Source organism: Tauraco erythrolophus, chromosome 6 (genome assembly GCF_009769465.1).
Source record: "Tauraco erythrolophus isolate bTauEry1 chromosome 6, bTauEry1.pri, whole genome shotgun sequence".
In the NCBI taxonomy this organism is placed as follows: Eukaryota; Metazoa; Chordata; class Aves; order Musophagiformes; family Musophagidae; genus Tauraco; species Tauraco erythrolophus.
In genome coordinates this window covers 28,558,822-28,583,525 of record NC_141470.1, presented here as the reverse complement: position 1 = coordinate 28,583,525, position 24,704 = coordinate 28,558,822, and the positions used below count along the sequence as shown (strand labels likewise).

General features: G+C 38.4%; 1 protein-coding gene across 1 annotated transcript in view; it reads right to left on the bottom strand.

Moving 5' to 3' along the window:
- The window catches only part of CKAP5 (cytoskeleton associated protein 5), a 54,915-nt gene that overhangs the window by 10,717 nt on the left and 19,494 nt on the right, over positions 1-24,704 (bottom strand). The window contains 48 exon segments of the mRNA XM_086613596.1: positions 811-1,004; positions 1,826-1,961; positions 3,204-3,314; positions 3,316-3,362; positions 3,365-3,407; positions 3,820-3,904; positions 3,906-3,967; positions 4,680-4,805; positions 5,086-5,196; positions 5,995-6,083; positions 6,732-6,867; positions 7,168-7,190; positions 7,193-7,361; positions 8,001-8,023; positions 8,026-8,083; positions 8,085-8,129; positions 10,621-10,734; positions 11,339-11,513; positions 11,672-11,711; positions 11,714-11,755; positions 11,758-11,798; positions 12,140-12,182; positions 12,185-12,223; positions 12,226-12,252; positions 12,255-12,270; positions 12,346-12,391; positions 12,393-12,404; positions 13,552-13,635; positions 14,109-14,152; positions 14,154-14,204; positions 14,206-14,307; positions 14,913-14,965; positions 14,968-15,004; positions 16,232-16,258; positions 16,260-16,343; positions 17,687-17,727; positions 17,730-17,799; positions 18,761-18,943; positions 19,813-19,929; positions 19,931-19,942; positions 20,526-20,650; positions 20,653-20,689; positions 20,797-20,886; positions 23,584-23,687; positions 23,871-23,875; positions 23,947-24,001; positions 24,004-24,057; positions 24,428-24,532. Of these exon segments, the coding sequence (XP_086469722.1) occupies positions 811-1,004; positions 1,826-1,961; positions 3,204-3,314; positions 3,316-3,362; positions 3,365-3,407; positions 3,820-3,904; positions 3,906-3,967; positions 4,680-4,805; positions 5,086-5,196; positions 5,995-6,083; positions 6,732-6,867; positions 7,168-7,190; positions 7,193-7,361; positions 8,001-8,023; positions 8,026-8,083; positions 8,085-8,129; positions 10,621-10,734; positions 11,339-11,513; positions 11,672-11,711; positions 11,714-11,755; positions 11,758-11,798; positions 12,140-12,182; positions 12,185-12,223; positions 12,226-12,252; positions 12,255-12,270; positions 12,346-12,391; positions 12,393-12,404; positions 13,552-13,635; positions 14,109-14,152; positions 14,154-14,204; positions 14,206-14,307; positions 14,913-14,965; positions 14,968-15,004; positions 16,232-16,258; positions 16,260-16,343; positions 17,687-17,727; positions 17,730-17,799; positions 18,761-18,943; positions 19,813-19,929; positions 19,931-19,942; positions 20,526-20,650; positions 20,653-20,689; positions 20,797-20,886; positions 23,584-23,687; positions 23,871-23,875; positions 23,947-24,001; positions 24,004-24,057; positions 24,428-24,532 (3,533 nt within the window).

Here is a 24,704-nt window from a genome sequence, read left to right as displayed (position 1 = left end):
CATGAGAATTAAATGTCAACATTGCAGGAGGTTGGAAAGAAAACAAACAAACCAACCAGCCTTGCTTCCTTGCTCATTGTACTCCATAAAAATATTCCTCCAATAGCTTGTTATGTACTATGACATGTAGCACAACACAAAAAATTAGTACAGGCGTTGAGATATCTCCAGTGCTGGAGACTGGAAACTGATTTTTGCCACCTTTAACTTTTACTGCATTTTAGATGACATGGCTAAGTATGATTTCCAGAGAACAAAACAGCAGCAATACAAAGCAACACAGGACTAACACAGACCTTAAGCACTGGAGTGCAATAAGATAAAGCAAACAAACCAAACCTACCAGAATTCAACTGCAAAGCAGTTGGAGATAGGCATTAAAAAAAAAAAAGCTGAGAGTACTTGATGTGAGCCCCAACAACTAGTCTTTTTTGGCCAAGTATATTATCCAAATATCATCATAAATCACAAGTGTTACCTGTACAGTTGACTACAAAGCCAGTTACTCTTTATAAACAATTTAATTCCCATGGAAGTAAGTGTTTTGCTCATTTCTTCCAACTTAGTTTTCATTCATGAACACTCAGGTTGTATATCCCACAACCTGGAATTAACCAATAAACTTTTAAGATGATCTATGGTGTAGCAAGTTATTTCCAACATTACAAAATGCTCGACACCAACAGCAAGATGTACCATGACCAATCACAAACAAAACAGTGCTAATCACCTACAAAAGTGTAAGGATTTGAAAAAAAAAAAACAAACCCAAAACCAAACCAAACCACTCTTATTTCCAGTTACACTCACATTTCCAATCAGCTTGAACACTTGATCGCCATGAACATTATAGACAGTCACAATGGTGTTCAGTGCAGCATTGCGCACAGTGTTGTCCCTGTCACCAATATGAGTTGCCATTTCTTTTAAGGCTTTCCCTGGAGTTGGCTGGCATACATTCATGCCATATGATTCAACCAGACATCCGAGCTCTTCCAGGCATTCTAAAGGAAGAAAACCACAAGTGTACATTCAAGTTTAAAAGCTGCTGGGAAGAGAGCACTCCCAGTTTCTGTGTTGCTTTCACAAATTGAACATTCACTATAGAGAAGTGTCAATCACAGTGCAGATGATAGATACACTCCAGGTGATTTATGGGATGAATAGCAAACTAAAGGTTCAGACTAGTTCACACAGATAGCATCTAAAAGCCAGCAGTCATCCCTACACCCTTCAAACATTTTTCATTACCATATATGAGCAGTGTTATGGTTAACTTCACATCTAGATAGTTTTATACAGCTGTAAGCTTGCAATGCTATATTATGTATATAATTTAACTTTCTGGTTGTATCAGGATGAGGTATGCTCAAGATGACTATAGAGCTGTTTGAACTATAAACACCACACCACAAATAATTTCTATAACAAAGTTGACATAGATGTACAGTGTAGAGACACTTCTTTCCAAAGTCTTGATCACATTAACTGATTTGCTTAGTCACTTGGACAACAGTACTGCCACTGTTCTCCCCAGTACTGTTCCACTAAGACAACAAGCCTGTTCAAGGGAGGTTCAATCTTAACACTGACAGCAATTTAACAGATTGCTCATCTTAAGAAGGTACAAAGACACCAAAAATAAAACTCAAGATGATACTACTTTAAAATAAGATCCCTTGAACACTTAGAAGCCTTTCAAAAAATGCTACACATAGGCAAATATCACATTCCACCAAAAATTTTTAGGCTGGGTTTTTCAAGATGCAAAACAAAGCAATTTCAAGTACTTTGCAATTGCCTGGTTCATCATGCCATTTCCCACCTGCACGCTGTTTTGAGTTTTTAGATTTTGTCCCCTCCATGATGAAGGTGAACATCTTGCTGGCTGGATAGATGAGACACATTCTGTTCAGAATGGCACGCACATCCTTGCGGATGACATCTTTTGGTTCTCCTACCTAGTGGAAAAGTCAAAAAAAGAGAAGAAATACAGAGTATTTTAAACAGTCTCATGATACTGTTGATTAGCCTAAATAATGCTAGGAAAGTCAGAATTATGCTCAACGCAAAAGTCCTTTCTGGTAAATGGCTTTTAAAGGCAAATATGCAATGTAGAATCATAGAATCATTTAGGTTGGAAAAGACCTTTAAGATCATTAAGTCCAACCATCAACCTAACGCTACCACATCCACCACTAAACCATGTCCCTAAGTGCCACGCCTACACATCTTAAAGACCTCCAGGGATGGTGACTCAACCACTTTCCTGGGCAGCCTGTTCTAACGCTCAACAACATTTTCAGTGAAGAAATTTTTCCTAATATCCAACCCAAATCTCCCTTGGCGCAACTTGAGGCCGTTTCCTCTCGTCCTATCACTTGTTACTTGGGAGAAGAGGCAGACACTCACCTTGCTACAACGTCCTTTCAGGTAGCTGTAGAGAGTGATGAAGTCTCCCCTGAGCCTCCTTTTCTCCAAGCTAAATAACCCCAGTTCCCTCAGCTGCTCCTCATAAGACTTGTACTCTAGACGCTGCGCTAGTTTTGTTGCCTTTCTTTGGGCAGGATCCAGCTCCTCAGTGTCTGTCTTGTAGTGAGGGGCCCAAAAGTGAGCACAGTATTTGAAGTGTGATCTCACCTGAGTACAGGGGGACAATCACTTCCCTAGTCCTGCTGGCCATACTGTTGCTGATATACGCCAGGATGCTACTGGCCTTCTTGACCACACTGCTGGATCATTCAGCTGGCTGCTGACCAATACCCCCAAGTCCTTTCCGTCAAGCAGCTTTCCAGCCACTGTTTCCCAAGCCTATAGCATTGCATGGGGTTGTCACAAGCCACATGTGAGACCCAGCACTTAGCCTTGTTGAACCTCATATAATTGGCCTCGGCCCATCAACCCACCCTGTCCAGATCCCTTTGCAGAGTGCTCCTACCCTTAACCAGGTCACTCCCGCCCAATTTGGCGTTGTCTGCACATTTACCGAGGGTGCACTGGATTCTCTCATCCAGATCACCGACAAAAACACTAAACAGAACCAGTCCCAATACTGAGCCCTGGGGAACACCACCTGTGACTGGCCACTAACTGGATTCAACACCATTCACAATATATTTGGAAGGAACATACTACACTGCTTGATGGTATCCTGCTGCATTCCTCATGAAAAATAAGGTTAGTTTCTGCACAATGAACTATACCTTTAGAATAAGATACGGGATGAAAGAGGATGCTTCATTTTCAGTAAGGTGATACTCTTCTTGACTCAGCAGATTGAAAAGCAATTTAAGGTACTCAAGTGCTTTCATCAAAAACACTTGTGTTGGTATCAAAGAATCTCAAGGTAAGCCATTTTAAATCAGATCCAGGCAGCTGATCACTCCATCTTTTTCACTCTCCAAGTGCTTAAAGACAAAAAAAAAAAAAAAAAAAAAAAAAAAAAAGAAAAAAAGTGGAAGTTGTGTAAAATGAAACACACTGATCAAGAATAGAACAGAGAATAGGAAAACCTATGCCTGATAAGATGGTCTACATTTACTGGTTGATTCCTAGAATTGTAAGTACTCACTTTTAAATGATACAGCTTTCTAAGAGAAGTCTACAGTGAGGAAAAGTTCCCTTCTCCCAAGAAACAGTATTAATATCAACTTCATCATTCCTCTGAAAATTACTTCTACATATGTTAAAGTTTCAACTTCACAGAACAATGACCCCTGGCTCCTCAGAGAATTCCTATTTGATTTTAATTCAAGCAGAATCTTTCTTAGCAAAGAATAACTCTATACAACGTCATCTACTACCACAGATCCAACTCACCTCAATCATAACAGCCAGTGCTTTGTTGTGGTGCTGAAAGTCTGCATGAAACATCTCATCCTGTAGCCATTTGGCCACACAACTGACATCTGAGTTTTAGCTGTTCAATATATTCATCACGGGGAGTAGTGAAATTCCACTTTAACACCTGTAAAAGGGCAGCATTTGTAACTCAAAGCAAGCAATACCTTTTCTTCCTGAAAGAATTTACAAATTGCAGCCCCTTTAATTCTACTTTAGAATCTGTTTTCCAAGTCTTCTCAGTATCAGAAGTAATGGGAAAGATTCATGGTGTTGGCTTATGTGAAAAATTTTCTCTATGTGGAGTAGTTATCTTTAGGCCATTACCTTAATTATTATCACTTTAAGCGGTTGCTTTTAAGCTATAGATAGGCCTGTTTAATAGCAAGTTACAAATAACATGAACGTTTTAAGTAACAGAATTTCCCTACAAAAGGTAAGCTTGATAGAGAGGCTGTTCAATGTTAAGTGTATTAAAGCATTCCCAATGTATCCTACAACTCTGAAATTAGTTGACTGTTTTCAGGTAAAAACTTGATGATACTTCACAACTGAAGACCATCTCTTGAAAGCTGTAGAAAGGCCTTTTATGGGCCTTACAAAGGGCTTTCATGAGAGTGTATGAATGCACAATATCTGGAAAATCAGAAGAGAAACACCACAGTAAACCAGATATTGGCCTGTGAAAGTCAACTGAAGAACCAGATAATCAATCCAAGCAATGGACAGAGATTAGCACTCTCATGCCATAGCATGTTTGCTTCTAAATCAAAACCCAGAAAGAATGCGTTAAAATTACACTCCTTCAAAACTTGTGAATATATTCAGATTTTTCTCACCTTCAGACCCTTCTCATCTTTCATCCTCTGTTCTTTCCCATTTGGGACTATGATAAAAATAGGACCTGATTTATCATCATCTTCCTTCAAATTGGGCTTGCTTAGCACTTTCTTCCCCTGTACACCCTGAAAAAGCAAGGTATTAACAGGCAACACAAGACATATATGCCTCAGTCCCAGCAACTGTAAGCACTAGATATCAGCCAACCTCATGCTGCCCATGTATACAAGAGCCAGAGGAAAAGCTGGAAGAACAACGCTGGCTAGAATTTTAAAAGTATGTGCTCTGCTGATGTGGAAGCAACACCCATGGCAGTGTGTGCAGTAGTACCCTGTGAAACACAACACGTCACTCTCAATCAGTGCGCTAGTCATCCACACGCATCCCTAAAACCCAATGTGGTACCTGTTTGATAGATTTGCTTTTTGTCAGACTGGTACTGCCCTTGCTGAGGTTTGTATTAGCTTTGGTCAGGCTGGTATTGCCCTTGGACATACTGCTATTAACATCTGACTGCTGTAAATAAGCCACAGAAAAGGTTTTGTCGTTAGACAGCTATTTACCATCTCAAACCTTTTAACGGCGTTCACAGGAAGGGCATTGACTCTAGCATCAGAGTTTTGACGGAAGAACACATGAACTTAGGCAAATCTACAACACCCTTCAAGGTTTCTTCTGTTCATTCCTGCTACGAATCTGGACCTACATCAAATGTTCTCATTACAGCACTACTTTAGGCAATGGAGGTAACGGGACTGTAGAACAATTTGGTATTTTTTTCAGTTACACACACAGGACAAACTCCAAAGTTAATAGCAAAAAAATTACTGTAACACAAAACAATAGAAAAACCTAACCACAAATTCAAATGTAATCATTGAGATTATTATGCATTTAAGCATCTTCCTTCCTTTTTTGCATTTGTGACTGAGAACATTTTACCCTTCATGCTGTAAAGGAGAGATGAATTTATTCTGATACATGGGTTCAAAATTACTGTTCAAAGCGTAACATTGGAACTGCAATCGAAAGAATGAATTCTCAACAGAATGAGATCAAGGAAGCCAAGCAGATTTATAACATAGACTGAGCTGCTCACAAGACTGCATTTTTGACAACACAGACTAAGAATTAAACACGCAATGACAAATTAAGTAAGTGATATGGGAACACTTGTCATTTCAGAACCCAGACAAACAAAGATTCTCAGTAAAAGCAATCCCTAGCAACGGCTACACTCTTCTACCTAAAATATATTAACAAACAGCTAGTAACGTCATAGAACTGATTTTACACAAAATGAAATCCACATACCTTAGCTTTAGAGGAAGCTCCTCCTGCTTTTGCTTTTTTGGGATCAGGCTTGGATTCCATGGTATTGGATCCTGAATCTTCAGCAAGTGCTGGAGAAACAATAGAAACATTTCAAACTAGCAACAAGCCTATTTTAAGTCAGTACAGTTTTCCATTCTTATGGCAGAAGAAAAAATGCTCATGGATACAATACGCTTATCACACAGAGATCTGAGGATTTTAGATGCATAAAGAGTTCCTTAATTCCATGCTGGCATACAAGTTTTCATAATTAGGATCACAATATGTCTTCAAATCGCTTGTCCCCTAATCCTGTTACCCTCTCTTTTGCGTCAACACAAGCGTTCTGGAAGCCCCAAAGTGAACTATATCGAGGAAATAGTCCAAACAAAAATAGATGTGAAAATATTTTTAAAAGTGTTATGTTAAAATCAGATTAGTATTACCAAAAACCCCACCCTCTAGTCCATGGATTTCAGCTTCAATACCAAGTAGATATTTTCAAAGAGCAGCTGAAAAATGGTCATGTGGAAAGGAAAAATCCTCCTACACTGAAACTTGACGCAACTGCAAGTAAGACCAGAACCGCAGACAGAACTCACTAGATCACACAGCTATTTCTAACTTTAACTACACTGAATTCCTTTCCTCCTAAGTATGTGTCTTCCTCTGGCATGTCAAAAAGCTTCAAATAGCATCCTTTCCTTAGTCGTTTCCCAGAACGTAAGAGAGGTTACCTGATGCAGGCTGGAATTTGGCTGGAGCTGCTCCCCCTACCACTCCGGAAGATCCTTTAGCAGGAGGAGCTGGTTTGGCTGGCATGTTGGCTTTGGCTTTCTCAAGCATGGCCAGTACTTGGTCTTTGGAAGTTGGCTAGAGAACAGAAAAGAAAAAAAAAAAAAAAAAAAAGAAAAAAGTGCAACAAGCAAACAAGAAAAAGCAGAGTGAATAAACGTTGAGCTCCTTTAGTGATAAACCTGTAGTGGTTTTAGTCTTTCTGAAAGAGAGAAAGCTCTAACTCACAACCTCGTAATACTATTTTCAGGTCCCCTAAAAATATTCAATGCAGACAAGCTTACATGACTCAAAACAGCTTATCAAGAGATTATGAGTGTGACTTGTTAATATCCACTCATTTGAGGTCACATTATCTAATTTTAGTGTCGGAAATACCTTCAGCTTGCCGGTGGCTTTGCCATCTTCTCAAAGCCAAGATGCATCATAAAGAATGGCAGGGCATCCTGTGCCTTTTTACGCACATCCCCATTTCGATCTTCAAGGCAGGAGTACAGGTGAGGCACAGCACAAGAGTAGTCAGAAGGAACAGAACGGAGGGTAGGCAACTTCTCAGCCAACCACCCAAGAAGCTGAAAGTTGGTAAAATAAAAGCTTTTGAGGAAGTGTTCACAGTGCTCTGTCAGTCACAAAAGGCCTGAATATTAGTTCTTCGCAAACGTCTATGTAGTAGAAAAAACCCACCCCAACCTTGGTTCAGACAAATAGTCTTACCAACATCAACTTTCACGTCAATTCAAAATTTTGTAAAAAATTAACTACAGCATGTTAATACACAGCTATCTTAAAACTTGAAGCCTGGGATCTTAAGACTGGCACGGCTGTTTTTTTCATTTTGAAAGTACATCAGAGTATCGGCTGCACTTTATCAAACCTCAAACATACTAATGCTTCCACATCAGTTCTGGTCTTCATCACCGAGTGGTTAATCGAGGGGAAAACACACTAGCTCTTAAAATGCTGATCAAGACAGACAAAAGTTTCTTTCTGGAGGTACTGAAATCTGAATGACAGCTATCATGCAAGAAGAAAGCTCGTTATGAGCCTTTTGAGGTTTAACAATTTTACATCCTTATGAAGACACAGCTACTTGTTTACTCAGGTAACAGTAGCATCGAGTCATTCAGTCTGCATAGACAAACCTAGTCCGATAGCAGTAAGGTTATTTTGATTAGACACACACACGAGAAGTTTACTTAACAGAAGTTTACCTCTTGCCTTAGAAAAGGATTTCTTTTTTGAGCTCCTCAGACAGGTCTTCTCCTTCCAACCACTCTTTCATGCCAGTTTGTTCAGGCCCAGGCATTCACGGTTGCTAGTGCAGCAGCACGAACGTTATTCTGTAGCAAGAACAAGACTTAAGAAAATCCTAAAGAGAGGTCAGAAGATTACAATAAAGAGGTAATAGATTCATCCTTCCCATGAAAGGAAAAAGCTATTTCACAGGCTTGAAATCCCTATGTTTATTCATTGCTTGAAAAGTCTAAGATTCAGTGGGCTTTAGTTTTACTGATGGTATCAGCTGCAGAAATCAACCAAATCGGACACTATCCTTATCTACCATCATTTTAAAAAAATAAGTTTAAAGAAGAACAAGGGTATCTTTAAAAGCACTTTGTACCTGCCATCATTCATTGATGAGAATTTTGGGAGTCTCCTAACTCTCAAACAAGCTAAATAAGGTTAATGATCTATATAATACTTAAAATAGATTTAGCACACGCATAAATCAAGGCAAGTGGGTTATGGAGCCTGTTATTAGGGCACTACTTTTTAGGATACACATGAGCAAAAGTCAAGTCAGCAACAGGGGAGTCCTCTAGCTCCTACCAATTTCCATCTTTAGTGTTTTTTTTCCAAGCAATATTTAGAACAGCACCCTTTTTATGAAGCAGCTATGTGAAGTTACAAGAAGTCATGGAATACTTAACAGTCGTGGTTCTTCAAAACGTTATCAGTATAGACATGACTACATAGATATGGCTCTCTCCTGTAGGCTGAATTTCTGAGGCAAACTGATAATACATATTGAGTCATTTAGCTCTAGTTTGAATAAAATTTAAATGCAAAGGTAACATCCAGGTACGTATCTAAAAAAGAAGCGAGTATCCTTGCAAATAACTCGTCCCATCTTAACCTCATCAAGGAAAATAAATAAATCATGTGCTGCAGAGAGGCTGCTGATCAGCCTCTCTGACAAGGCCTTGGTTCCTATTCCTCAAACTTCATTTGTTTTCACTCATGCTACAAGGTGTTGATTTTACTCAACTCTTCAGCAGGTCCACTATCAACATTTCAAAGTGGGGGCCAAAAGGATCCTCCTCACTTTCAAAAACTCTAGCAATTGACTAAAATGGGCAAATCTTGCAGCACATCAAAAAAGTTACTACTGTAACAATGTTTGAATGTGTACACAATCCTCTGTCAGCATTACAGTGCTTATAAGTAATACTAGTATTATGCATTTTAGTAACAGTACAAGTTGATCACAGTTGGTCTTATCCTTAAACCATGTACTTGGAACTGAAGGGAGCTTGCTGTTTCCCCAAGATAATTTGTGAATAAAAGAAGAATCCAATTTAATCACGCAAAATCTCAGTTACTTTAAGACTCTTGAGAAAGCAATTTGAACCAAGAGTTTTTATCTAGCCCTAGACCAGTTCTGGTCCTTCCATTGCTTAAGACAGGTAGATCCACTTTCTCTGATAAACTACCTATGACTTCTGGCACAAGACACTGCATCTTCCCAAGCCTCCTTTCCTCCATTGCTTCAAATATCTCTTTCCTATGGTCCTAGCTTTGATTTTGACGTAGCATCTTGACAAGTTTGACATTGACATTATACAAGTTTCAGTGTCAGTTATGAGTGTCCTGTTTCTACCTACAGTTCAAATGTCTCCTACACAGTGACACAACATGCATGGAATCCACATTCATGTGCTACAAGAACAAAAGTTCTACAAGCAACTTTACCAAGCCAACCTGATTAGCATCTAACATAGCGTATTTTCAGGATTAGAAGTATGCATACAGTCACCATATTCATTTAAAAGCTGAACTATGACACTGACTGGATTATTTACAAGCAGGAGAATACATCTCAAGCAGAACATTTATTCAGGCACACATCATAGATTTCAGAGATTTCTAGGTTGGAAAAGACCTTAGAGATCATCCCAGTCCAACCGTCCCTAATTCCCATTAAACCATATCGCTAAGTAGTCATCCACCCTATTCTTAAACACATCCAGGGATGGGGACTCAACCACCGTCCCTGAGCAGCCTATTCCAGTGGCTGACACCCTTTCAAGAGAAGAATACTTCCCTAACATCCACCTGAATCTGCCGCTGACTAAGCTTATACCCCTTTCCTTCTTGTTCTATCCACCCAACACTAATGTAACGAGCCCTTCCCCTACCTCCCTACCTACCATCCTTTCTCAAGTATTGTAGGCTATAATCAGGTCTCCCCTCAGCCTCCTCTTCTCCAGGCTAACAGCCCCAACTCCCTCAGCCGCTCCTCATAATTTTATTTTCCAGCCCCTTGACCAGTTTAGGTCGCCCTTCTTTGACTCGCTCCAGGAGCTCAATATCTCTCTTAAAGCGAGGGGCCCCAAAACTGGACACAATATTCCAGGTGCGGCCTCACCAGTGCCGAGTATTTGGATAACAAGTTGTCTTTTAGGCAATAATCTTTAAAAAAAACTTGTAAGCTTCCAAAGTTTTAACTACCATCCACCTCTCAAAAGCAAGTCCAACAGCAATAGTTATTTTAGGCATAGTTCAGATAATGAGCAGCAAAAACGAAAGAGATCTTGATGAGTCTCCTACCTTACTGTCCCCTAGGACTGTAATGACAGGAATGCCCAAATTTTTCACATGCTGTTTGATACTGGGGCCCATTGCTGTTGCTAGCTGCTGAAGAATGCTCAGTGTTTGTTGCACCTGCACATAAACAAAAAGGCTTTGAATAAAATACTATTACAACCATATACGCAGCACTCCAAGTCATACGGGGGGAAGCAACACTGCTGTACCCCTAGGCTTTTACTTTAGAATGCCTGCTCAATGATATCTATTCCAGACTTCAAATTTACCACACAGATAAAAACTACTTCTATATTTTGAGTAAATTACAGTTCAACTAAAAATACCTTCAAACAAGGCATACTTCACTTTTGTCACAAGCCAAACAATTATTCAAACTTAATTCAGGGGGTTTTTGGTTGGTTGGCTTGTTGTGGTTTTTGTTCTTGTTGTTGAGGTTTTTTTGTTGTTTGTTTGTTGTTTTAAGATTTGCTTACATTACATTCACAGTAGAGGTAGATTTTCCTTTTTTTTTGAAGGCTTTTTTTTTTAAATGCAAAGACAAAGGCAAGTATTTATAAAATAGGCAAACATATGATCTAGAAATATGCAGTTCACTTTTTCAACTGGTTGCTTTCATGACTCATTAACAGATGAGTAATAAGCAAGGTTCAGAAATCATGAATAGTTTGTCTTCAGTTCTAAGCTGGAAACAGCTGAAACGGGATTTTGAATAACGTACCAAGATTTTATTGGAGTCATTGAGACGACTCTTCAAAGCAGCTGGAAGTTCTCCTATGTTTGGCTGTATGAACTTAGCGTCAATTATTATGCTTGTCACTTCATCTAGACCTTCCTTTCTGATCTTCCAGTTTTTGTCCCCAATCTTAGACACTAGTTCAGCTGTGATCTTATCACTGTAAGAGAAAAAAAAAGTAAAAAGCCTATTTTCTTAGTTATGTCTTTCAGTATTAGAGTGCTTTAACACCACAGATTTCTGCTTAGAAAGTGTTTATATACACCAGGTTTTGAATTGCAGTGAAGTATATCTTCAGGTTGCAGAATCCAAACCTACCCAATATCTGTTCTTGGCAAGAGATCCACAACATCATTCCAACATCCTCCTGTTCCTCTTCCTCACCATCATCCCCACCTGCCCACTGTGCCTGGAAATGCCACGAGTTGGGGCTGTGCTGTCTGCCCTTGCATCTGCAAGCAACACAAAATCAGAAACAGCTGTTTTAGAGTTTTTCATTTTACATGAAAAATAAAACACACTTGCATGATACGCATGCACTGTCTCAGGACAGAAGACTTCTAAAACATTATGCTACTCAAACAAAATCAATGACATTTGAAGTTTGTAATGAAAAAGTGACTATTGACATAGCTAGGCATAATGAGTTTGCAGCTGCTTTGGTGAGCTGTCTTCAAAAACCCAGTCCACTTTACAAAAACACAGGCTAGACCACCATACTACTAGAGATTTCAGCTACCGAAGTTTTCAAGTAGTTTTAGTGACACTTGGTAGTAAGAGAGCTACGCTTCATAACTTTTCATTTCTGCATCTATCTGGGAGAGAAGGCTGGCTTCTCACTTCAAAAAAACATTCGCAAAGGAGGTCCCCATAAAGATACATGACTCCCAGTAAGGTATGGCAGAAGTCCTTACAGCCTGCCAGAAGAGCACAAGACCACTCAGTCTTCAAATTAAGGGTCGATATAATTCAGGATTAAATTCTAAATTCACTCACTGGTTAGTTGCAGCAAGAGCTGTCTTCACATTACGGATGAAGCTTGACATTCAGTCTGTGGGAAAAAGACATCTCCCATAAGGAAAATGCAACACAGGAAACACCAACAAGAAAAAAAAATCATCACAATATGCTAAAGAAAAAACCACACTGAGACAGGTTCATACAACTAACTTACAAGCAGAAGATACTGGCACTTATAAAATATCACAGGTACAGTGTAGATGTAAGCTGTTTAAATAACTACTGAAAGAGATCAGCTTGGGGAATAGCCTACTATGACAATCAATACAGTAAACATAAGATCACTTGTATCATAAAGACTGCTGTTATTGCAGCTGAAATCCTAAACTACATCATCCACGTGATTGTTAGGACTGAAATCCTGAGGGATGAGTCTAGAATCATTTTAAGCATCTGACACACGGCTACATAAGGGTGAAGTGTGTGTATGTTGGGTTTTTCCCCCCCAGTATGTCTCAGGATCTTCCAGCAAAAAAAATTTACCAGCGAAAGAAAGGAAGGTTTAGATTATTGAATCTTCTATACTAGCCCTGAATTCCGCAGAAGAGGAAAACAGGCAATCACAGAAGCTTCCTTGTGCAACCTCAAACACTGCTGTTCTAGTATCATATCTACGCAGAGATTATCCTGCTGGAAATGCATACTTTTTGGAGAATTACTGAAGAAGAGAGTTTATTTTCCAGGCTCGATCAATGTTCATCCTGTTATCAGCCTCCAAATCTCTCCCAAGGAGGACAATAATATGCCGGTATGTACACTCTTCTGTAGACTGCCAGGTTGGTTTTTTTTTTTCTTTAAACTATAAAATATAGTCTCACTTGAGTGCAGGTGTATCCGAATAGAACAGGAATAACAGACATGTGATACCACAGCTCCTGGTCCAGCTCACTCCTTCAGTATAAAAACTTTAAGTAGAATGCTCTTCAGAAAAGGCCAAGTGAAGAAACCACTTAGTTGTTTAATAGTATCTTATACTACTAGTATGTCAGATACTTCATTACATGTTTAGAGCTAGAAGAGCACCTGACAGAGCTAGCATCGGAGTTTAAGGAACTGAAGTTCAGATGCACTTGCAGTCAACCTCATCAGTCCAATTTAACAGCGAAGAACAGAGTCTTAGTCCTAGATTAGAACACTCCCACTTAGGTTTCTCTTCGCAATTTACTTAAAAGACATACCCAGAAAAGCCAAACTCTTTAATTGCATTTGAAAGCCAGTTCAAAGTTTCTGACTGGTTTTTAGGATTCTTTTGAGAGAAAAGCCTAGCACAACCTGGAATAGAAGAGAGTTAAGTGTAAATTTTCACTGGCAAACCAGATGACAAAGCACTGTAATAAAGGAGCAAGGACACATGCAAAAAAAACCCCAGGGCATTGCAAGTAAACAGAAACAACTGGGGTAACATAGAAGGAAAAATTTGTCGTGGTCACTGTAGGAGGATACGATTGCAACTGAAGTCAACCAGAAGTTCCTGAAGTACTTAAAGGCAGTCAGAAATACCTTTATTATGAATGTGTACCTGCTTTGGCAATATTTCAGCAAAGTACTAATTTACTACTTGTTATTTTCTCTTTTGGAGGAACTTGTATTTAACTTCTGCCTTAGGAGGTATCTTCAGAGCAAATAAATCACTTTCAGGGAATTGAGAAAAATCAAAGATACAGGATTTACTCCTCAGACTGAAATAACACCCCACATAATACTTCTCTTTTTTTTACTGGAAGAATATCTTTGCTGTTCACTCACCTGCTCAGCAGTCCATGGCAACTGACATGCCTCTGGCTATTGCTGTCATGGCTTCTTGTGCATTACTTCCACATTTCACATCACCAAACCTTGTCTACAAGACCATTCAGCACAACCTGTGCTGAAGTTTTGGAGAAGTTTCCCTTCTGTGCAATCAAGGCAACTATATGCAGTTTCATCTGCATCACCTGAAATGTCCATAACAGCAAGGAAGTAACTCAAGTCTTTAAGTATTTTAGACCAAGGTTTTTATTCTATGTATTTTTATATACTCATAGATATATTAAAAAATATATAGTATTTTTGGGTAAACACAAATGCATACACATAAATACATATTTTATTATACACACACAAAATGGATACATACATTTTAATATATAAAACATGTTCACACAAAACATTTGTGTACACAAATGCATGTTTAATACACCTTCCTATATATATGAATTTGTGTGATTATACACACAAATTATGTGTATATACACAAATACATATTTTTTATATCTATAGGTATATATGCCACAATCAATAATACTGGGCAGCCATTCTACCTGATATATACATACATACACATATCTTCACACATGTACACACATACATATACATCTAGATATCTTCAAATGTTGCCTAAGTCTCAATCATCAGCAGAAATAAAATTTAATTTCAGAGTTTTTATTCTCATTGACTATAGATACAACTGTGGTCACGGTGCTACAGCCTTTCAGTTGGAAACACAGCTTACAATAAGTAAGAAAAAATGGACTGTGAGTTACTGAAGGATAGCATATACCTGAAAATTTGTTTCCTCTCAACCAGGTTTCTTGGCCAGTATTCTTACTAGAGCTGGCAAGGCATTTCACTTCTTTCCATAAGTTCAACAGCCTAAAGGATAAACCACGGAAGTTAGCCAGTGAGTTACAAGTGATACAAACCCAAAACAAACAGAAGTTACCTCAACTGTCCTATCTGTATTTTTCTTAATACTGAACTAAATCGCAGAGATTCTCAGCATAAGAACTCACCTGAAGAGCCTTACTATAAGGACCGACTTTTACAAGGAGTCCATTTTACAGGTACTGAGCCAACATCTAAGCTACAGCATTCACATTGCTATACTTTGTATGTCTTTAAACCAAGTGTCCTCACAAGCACTGTTGGACACTCCAGCCCTGGGAATTTAAACGCTTCACTAGAAACAACAAATAAAACCCACAACTCTCAAGTTTGGGTGGTTTGTTGGGGTTTTATGTTTTGTTGTTTTTGTGGGGTGTTGTTTGTGTGTTTTTTTAAGATGAACCATACTATGCATTTTCAGATTGGGAATGCTGACTATACAGCAGAGATTAAGCCTGACGTCATCTAAATTACCGGGTTTAGTTGTTTAGGTTTATCCATTCCACTGAAAATGTAAAATCTTACCTTTGAGTAAAGCTGGCTTCTGCAGCAGCCTTTCAGAACAGCCAGTCACCATTTCGTAATTTGAGTTAGTCTCCTTTCCCACTAAAATATTAAAACTCAGTCACAACTGTAGCGGTGTAGCAGTATGAACTATTTGTACACCTACAGTTGATGCCTTTTTAAATGTGAACTCTCAAAGGTCTTATGACGGATACATGAAGCACTCACCACCAGCTGTGAAAAGTGCCGGTATTGTGTAAGCTTCAAACATCAACTATTCGCCAGCTGAATTTTAGTATATTATCAATTTCTGCCTAACATGCAATCAGCAGGGACTTACTTCCTACTGGTTTTGCTCATGATTGCAAGATTTTTTGTTTAAACGTAGCTATTTTGAGACTAAGCTTTAGAAGTACTCAGTGTCTTAAAAAGACCTCTATGCATCCTCAATCCACATACAATATTTTTGACAAAAGCGTGACTATCTATTCAAACTAAAAGACTTACTCCACTACCATTATGGGAATAAGAGCTTAAACCATGTAAGTCACTTATTTTTTCCAAGTATTGTTTAATTCATCTGAAGTGCTGACATATCATTACTACTGGTATGTCTTCTCAAGAGTTACCAGGCCTAAAGAACTGAAGAAATTATTGCTTTATTTGTCTTTCCCTGCCTGCCTCTCTTCTTGTCAGCTGCTACAAACTTACCTTCTTAAATTCCTCCATGCTGGCCAAGCCTCTCTTTGCAGTTACTACTGTCCAACTGCTGGATACAAGAAGCTGGAAGGACAGCGGCAGCTTCCTCTTCACATACTTCTATCTGCAGACAGATTAGAATCATGGAATGGTTAAAGATCATCTAGTTCCACACCCCTTGCCACAGGCAGGGCCACCTCCCCTACACCAGGTTGCTCAAAGCCTAATCCAATCTGGCCTTGAAAACTTCCAGGAATGGAGCGTCCACAACTCCTCTGGGCAATGATAAAGTTAACACCCCACTGTATCCCTTTGGAAAGGGACAGCAGTCTTAAGGACAGATAGTATACTGGACCGACCCTTGTACTGTGGTGTGTTTACAAAATATAAAAAGTTTCTCCTGTAGGTGAAAGATTTGTATGGATTACAGTTTAGGGGCCTTATGAATTTTGGAAGCCGCTAAGTTGTACTGCAACAGAACAGTAATCCTTGAAAGTATAAATTGTGCAAACAGTCATAAATAATCCTGAGTAGCCACTACTTACAGAATCAAGCACAGGTAACCTAAAATTTGCAATAAAATTTTGCATGAAGTCTAAATAAACATTCACAGCAATGATATTGATAAGGTGGAGGGGATGAGACACTTCTGCATCCATTTTAGCAAAATGAAGAATTAAAGTATTTAGTATATGAAAACCAATAAAAACTTCCCTCATTTCACTGGTGTCTGTATCACCTTCGGGAAAGTGTATACTCACTTTCCAGTGTATAACCTAGCAACATAAATTGGATACGTAATAGAAAGCGTCCATTCTAAGTGACACACTAAAGATCAACTGACAGTCCAAAAAACCTTGCAGATACATCTGGCAAAGCTTAACAGCTTTTGTTACTGTTTGACCTATGGATAGTTTAGTTTACCTAGTTCCCTATCAATATGATAAGCAGATGCTCAATTAACATGCAGAATTCTATCATCTTCCTGAAGTGTAACTTAATATGAACAGCACAGAATAAGCTTGCATTGGTTAATTATTACTGTATCCTACTTCAGATTTCATGTAAACTCCAGAACACTATATTATCAGGCTTTTAATACCGACACTTCAGCAAACCATGCATCCTAAATCAGATATAAGCTACTTTAGATATCGTTACTTTTTCCTTCTGTTCCTAGTTCAGAGACAACATGATATATCCTATTATATTAGCATGATTTATTGTTTACAGTCTTATGTGGCCTCGTACCAACAAAAGCCTGAAGAACGGGTGCGTATTTACCCGAATACATCAAACATCTGTTTTACCAGTTATGAATTCCATTTATTTAAATGTATTGCTTTCCCTGGTCCTAACAAAAAAATCCCAACTTCAGTCAAAAATTCTGCAGTAGCCAAAGAACTGATCAATCAAAGCTACTTATATAGAGGAAATTCATATTTCAGAGAACAGCAGAATACTCACTGAGAGCTCCGATTCAAATACTTCTTTGGTCTCAGGACCTTCTTGCCTTTTGCCCCAGCACCTCCCATACCTGCAGCTGCAGCTGGTTTGCCTTTCTTGGGTGGGCCCCCAGTCTAGAAAGGAAATTGACAAGTTAGCCAAGACCACATAGGTGTCTAGCTCATCAGATATTAAAGAACTGCTGTTTCTCCCATACTTGTACATTCTAATGTCAAAAAAAATATGTGTCTCTAGTACTGTAACAGTTACAGGCAAAGAATAGTCTTCTACTAGAGCTTATTTAATTCATATGTTGCTTTCAGACTACCGGTTTTTATAAAGCGTGTACGGTAACAGAGGACACACAAGACAATAAAAGATGAAAAGGGAAAGAACGTATGTATTTGTGAAGGTTCAGGGAATAAGGAATTAATCCATGTATTTTTCCTATGGATACTGATCAGTTATTAAACTTGTTATTGGTGTGTCTTTTCCAGGCTACCAGAATATCAAAAGATTTTAAAAATATGATTCATTCTACTATTCACTTCCAGGTTTCCCACCTGGAGAAACAAGTAGGGTATTACAAAGACCTCCTATAGTGCTACTTAAGTCAATTTTTAAAATCCAAATAATAATTTTAAAGTTATACAGGCTAATGATTCAAAATATTTATGGTAACAAAGTAAAAAACAACACTGAAGAGAATACTCAACACTTAAGTAGTAACCTTGCTAGTTCTAAGAGGAGACATTGACTACATCCAAATATTACTATATCACCACAGAGCACATTAATGTTGCAACATCTGAGGCTCCTCTGAACGTCTTCAGTGGTCTATCATTACTTCAATATCAAAATCTGGTATTAATAAGTAAGTGACAAGACAGTTTGTATGATTAAAAACTGAGATTTTTATCAAGTACACTCTCAGAAAGTCCCAGATTCTTTTTGTTGTTTGGCTCACCCACTCCTGCAGAAGGACAGCAATTCCTCAGTGGGTGACATTCAATAGGCCACCTTTGATCTTCAGTAAGTAACTATTCGATGCAATCACAGACAACTGTAATTGCCAGTCTCTTGCCAATCTCTTACCTTCACAGCAGGTGCTTTTTTCAGTGGTCCTGGTTTGGTTGCTGCATCTTTTGTTTCTTTATCTCCACCAGTCCCTGAAAGAGCAGGGGTCTTTCCAGTAACAGCCTTGCCTTCTTTTTTCTCAGCACCTCCTCCTGTCTTTTTACCATAAACCAGTTCTACCTTCTCAGCACACTCTTTAATCTGACAAGCAGTTGGAAAAAAAAAAAGGGAAAAAATAAAACAGCTATTTAGCTACCATAATTAGATGTACAGTGTCCCTTCAACGGCAGTGGCTCAAACTTCACTACTCTGGAAAAAACGTGAAGAGTTTAAGTTGTTCACAAAATTTTGTTATCTTGTGTTCCTGTTAGCCAGTCAATAGCATCAGCCATCACTGTACTGCTAGAATAATTTTCCTAGTTCAAAATGAAGTGCACTTATACACGTAGAAAGCATTGACACTACCCTTGATATTCATAGATGCTCTAAAGACTAATTTTTAGCACCTTAAATTATGAAATCATAATTCAACCAACAAACCTGTCAGCTTATGCAAAAGTATGAAAACTTTGTGTTGGAAAGTTAAGTCTTTAATATCAAATCCTGTCTAGTAATATAGAATTAGACTATGTGGTTGTGACCTGAAGCCCTAAACTTTGTTTCAGACAACAAAGTGTTCAAAAAACAAACAAAACCCCACATACAACCACGACCAACACAAAAGCACCAAACTAAACCCCACAAATCCACCTCACAGATAATACAGCCTTGAAGCCAAACAGATACTTTACATAAGAACGAAAAGGTGCAATGTTAACATACAAATGCATTTTAGGTAGTGGAAGCCAAAGAAAAGATGTTTGATAATCTAGCAAGAAATAGAGATTTTCAGATGCCCTGCAACATCAGTAACTTTTAATTAAAAACTTTTTTTTCAAGTTTTCAAAAATCTACACTGAAGGTCATTAGCTAAAGCATGCTCTTAGTTTTCTCTAGCCAAAGATGCATCTTAAATAGATAAATGGAGCATTTTTAATTTTTAGACACAACATTTATGATAACAAACTCACCCGATCAAGCTTTAGTTTGTCTACATCTGCTAGAAAAGGATTAACAGCTTTCTCTCCAGCTACTTTCAAGGCAGTGCCTAATGCTTCAAATCCTGCATCTCTTACTTCAGGAGCAGAAATCGTTGATATGCTGCAGAGAAAGACACTTGTATCATATTACGTTGCAGCTCATATCTAAACAGATTCTTAAATCATCTTCTGTATAAACTCCCCTCCCCTTTTTAAAAGTCTTCCTCTACTATAGAATAACCCTTAATATTCCACTGCAGATCGAAAAAGCTTGTTTTTCACTTCTGTTTTCCTATGCACTGATCAAGTCTACTGTTTCTTTTTATCAATGATGGTTCTTTTATTCATGGTAAAGGAATGTAGCATTCCAACAAAAACTTGGTAGAGATATCTGCAAGAAGCAAGTGGCAACAGTGCCCCAGAAGTTTAACAGTTGGCAAATCACTGTCTTAATCTATTTATTGTAAGCTCAGTGAGTCTTCAGTTTCCGAGAAGCTAAAGAAAAGGAGACTGAATTGTTCCCATGACTGACAGTCATCTTCCAGTTTGACATCAGTCAGAACTGACTCTGATGGCTACACAGCACACAAGAACTCTTTAGTGCTTGCACTACCAGAAGGGTCTTTCTCCCCAAAACAATCCAATGCTTCAAAACAACAGTGCTCAAATCTATGTCAGAGAAGTACCAACTCCTCCTGCTTTACCTTGAGAAGCGCAGCACAGAAAGGTTTTAACAGGCTTTTTGGCAGAGGAGAAGGTGTGCAGTGACGGAAGCTTCTTGCCAATGAAAAGGATGTTTGTTGCTTGATTGTTGGGTTTTTGTTGTCCTCACTGCTAACACATCTTCACTTATGTTCTGTAATGTGGTCTACAGTGTTGGATAAAGAAGTCATTAGCTTCAGTAAAGTAAGAGAAAGGCAAATCAAAATTAGAGTCCAATTCTCAGACAACGGGAAAATTGTCACTCTCACTTACTGTAAGAAAGATTGCATCAATGGCCTCCTGCAGTGCCTGCACTACCTGAGGCTTCTTCTCTTTAAATTTCTCCAAGATTGTTGGAACAACCTATGGAAAAGGGAAAAATAAACAAAAAAAGTCAGTCCACTCTTCACTAATATAATTGGAAAGCCTGATAGTCTGTGCTCCCTGGTATTTCTTTACTTGCAAGAAGCAAATAATGCAAACATCACTGCTGACCCCTCCAGGATACACAACAGCCTACGAACTAGTTTATTCTAGTTGATCTCCATATTAAATTCATTCCAGTCAATCTGTTAACAAATACAGATTTTTGAGCAATTTCATAGTAAAGCTGAACAAAAGGCAGATATACAAGTTCACATAATTACAGACGAATACTCTGGCTCTACTGGTCTGGAACACAGAGCAAGAGAATGGAATTAAGCAATTTCACAGCACAGAGTGCTGTGCTCTTGCACTACAGGAATCCCATAAGGTATACAACCTGTCCTCTCTTTCCCAGCTTCTTGACAACATTCAGTATGGCTCATTAAGAAGCCCTCATTTGACCCACAGTTGACAAGACTCTGCCTCTAAAGTAACCTGAATCCTTCCTGAAGGAGTATTTTTGTATCTATCACCTTGAAAAAAGCACAGCTGACACTAAACTGGCCATACTGGAATTACACACAATTTATACCTAATCTATCTGATCAGTCAGTCACTGCTGAAAATAAAATAATAAATAAAAATTAAAGACGGAGGTGGGGGGGAGACACTCTCATGTGTCAGTAAAAAGAGCAGCTCTGTTTAAGTATGGTCTCTGTAACAGTAAGAGCTTTTGTCAGTGAGCCAGAAACATGCTGAGCTTTAACCGTGGAAGGTATGATATTTTCAAGATTTTATAAATATAACGTAGTGATAGTTTGGAAGCAGTCGATGCCTTACAGAAATTGTAAGCTCTTGCATAATACAAAATATCTTTTTCACTATAATACTTTCTACTCAGAAGCTATGAGTTCTCAAACCCCTTGCGACACGCGACCTAGACTCAAGCTGGTATCCTTTGCTGGGCTGCGACTTGCAAATTCTCTGTTCACAAACACTTTAGCACTAAAAAAACCCTTCTATTAATACAGAATGGCACCATAAAGACCCTCATACATGCTACTGCAGGTGCTAGACATCCCCTAAACCCTACGGAGAACGAAGTCATAGGAAGGAGATATTTAAATCACTAAGTCTGTTTTAGAAAATGCTGACAACTAGAATTAATATTTTTTAACTAGAAGTTAGAAGCCGTATCTTATGTGAGAGAGGAAGGAAATGAAGAAAAGTTAGTCTAGGGCTCCAAAGGCAGCCAACAGAGGTGAAGATGGGCCACATGCACTCTATTACAGTGAGTAGTATGGTTCTATGCTTGATTTAATCTCTCTTGTTTAACAAAGCCTGTAGACTGTAACATTACAGTTCTATATTTAATTAGTAGAGTGTGTAATAATCCCACAATTCTAGCAACAATTCTATTTATAACACTTCGAATGTCTGCTCTCAGGAGAAGCCTACATCTTCCTCACTAGTAAATAAACCCAGCAAACAAATCATAGAATCATAGAATGGTTAGGGTTGGAAGGGACCTCAAAGATCATCTAGTTCCAACCCCCCTGCCATGGCAGGGACACAAATCAACTGAACTGGTAAAATAAGTGCTGAGATTATGCAATTCATAGTTGCCATTACAGTACTGAAAAAGTTGTCTTCTCAATGCCATTTGCTTGGCCAACATGGAGCTACGCCCTTATTTCTGAAGCTTGGCTTTTTCAATACTAACTCTGTAGCTATGAGAGTTAAACCTTTACAACACAAATCAAGTGTCAACAGATGCGAGAATGCTTCTTACGACTGCAGACAGCTTTCAGAACAAAACAGACTTTGACCAAACTTTTGTTTAAAGTTCAGGAGACCTGCATGTTTCTGAAGCAGTGAGATTCAGTAACTTTCCAATAATCACAAAAACTAACACTACCAGCAGCCAGACACATCAATTCTCTGTCTTTAAGTTCTACCTGCATCCCTCTTGCTTAGCAGAAGAAAAAAAATTTGATTGAGCAGCTTGAAAAACACAGCAATAGAGACTTGAGAAACAAATGAGATAACTGCAACTAATTAAAAGTTCCCTTTCTTTCCAGAGACTGGTTAAGCTTCCCCATATTCCTTGATACCAGCTGTTGATATGAAAACAGTGGCAAAGGAGAACAGAGAAGAGCATTAAGCTAGACCACCAGAACATTTTGGTACCAAAAGTCTCAGTAGCTTGGCTATTTAAAGCATACAAAACAAAACTCCCACAAGACCCAGACAACAAAACCAAAAACCCCACCATTCAGAAAAACCAATCAGCCTAAAACAGACATCATGGAGCTGCTAAGCAGAATTCAGATTTAGAAGCTATTTTTTCCCACTGTGGCCTACAATGCATTTCTGTGGGTTTATCTCCAGGACAAAGTATTGTAATAAAGTTAATTTCATGGCAGAGTAATTCAGAGTTGTCTTAGTACACAAGATTTATTGCAATAGCAAGCTTCATGTTGCTAAATGTGAATAAACAAGGTCCTTTTAAACCTCAGAAAGATCTCAGCAATTTCACTGCTTACTCCATAAAGGAGTAGGTAAGCATTTGTAATTGTACGAAGAATACCTTTCATAAACAACAAGGTTGACAGGGCAAAAAAAAAAAAAAGGCAAGGCATTTTCTGTTGTCCAGCATCAATAAAACAGAAAAAGGTACATATTCTTACTTACATGCCCTGCATACTGTCCAATTTCTTTCGCAGGGCCAGCAGCTAGTCCAGCAAGGCATTTGGCAGCCAAAGCAACTAACATAACATTGTATCCTTTCCAACAACCTGAAGAGAAAAAAAACCCAACAATCAATCAAAAAAAACCCACAAACCCCAATGTTAAAAACTGAAAATCCAAGTTTCAGAGGCTCGGAAGAATTTCTTAGACTACTCAGTGGGCTACAGGTTGGGTTACTTCCACCACTGTTCCAACTAATAATTTTCTACTCATGAGTATTCTCTCTCAACTGTAACTTTTAAAGTATAATACAAATAAATTTTAAAAAAATGAAACCATACATGCACTCTGGGTTTTATTTATCACCTTTTTGAGAACTTCACCAAGTCTGCATAGTCTCCTGATTCTAATTTGGGATTTTCACCAGCAGTTCAACAGCTTCTAGAGCTTCTTTCCTTTCTTGCCACTTTTTGCTTCCTGCAGAGCAAATAATTTACATTCATTTATAAGTGAAAACGGTTCTAGAGAAGCATATTTGTCACAAATAATAGGTTTAAAACGTAATTCTATCCTGAGAAAGCCAAAGTGTCTCTACAGTTTAACATCAATAATTACAATGAATTATGAAAACATAGTCCTTTCCCAGGATATATCTCAGGTCCTTAAAATTACAGCCTTCTTGCTGGTAAATCAAATTTTGCGACTTCTTTATGATAGTCTATATTTTACTTACACTAGTCTGTATTACCCACATAGCAGTAAGCATACGTTGCAGAATGCCAGTAAATCTTAAGACTCATTAGCTCCACATGTCATAGAATTAACTGGTAGCATTTTAAGTTTATGCTTACTATTTTCTCATAGAAATCTTTGGGAAGCTTGGAAAGAATTTCTACAGCTTCAAGCAACTCATATGCATCTACTTGTGGTACCGCCTCTTCCTCATCATCACCTGCAACCAGAAGAGAGAAAAATATAAGCAGACTGATAAACAAAATTGACTACAGCATCATGTAATGCTCATTGTTTAAAAAAAACCACTATCAAACAGTTGTGATCTTGCTATTCCAAAGGACAGATACTCCTTCATATAAAGTTTTTGCCTCAGCCACATTTTCTTGTTC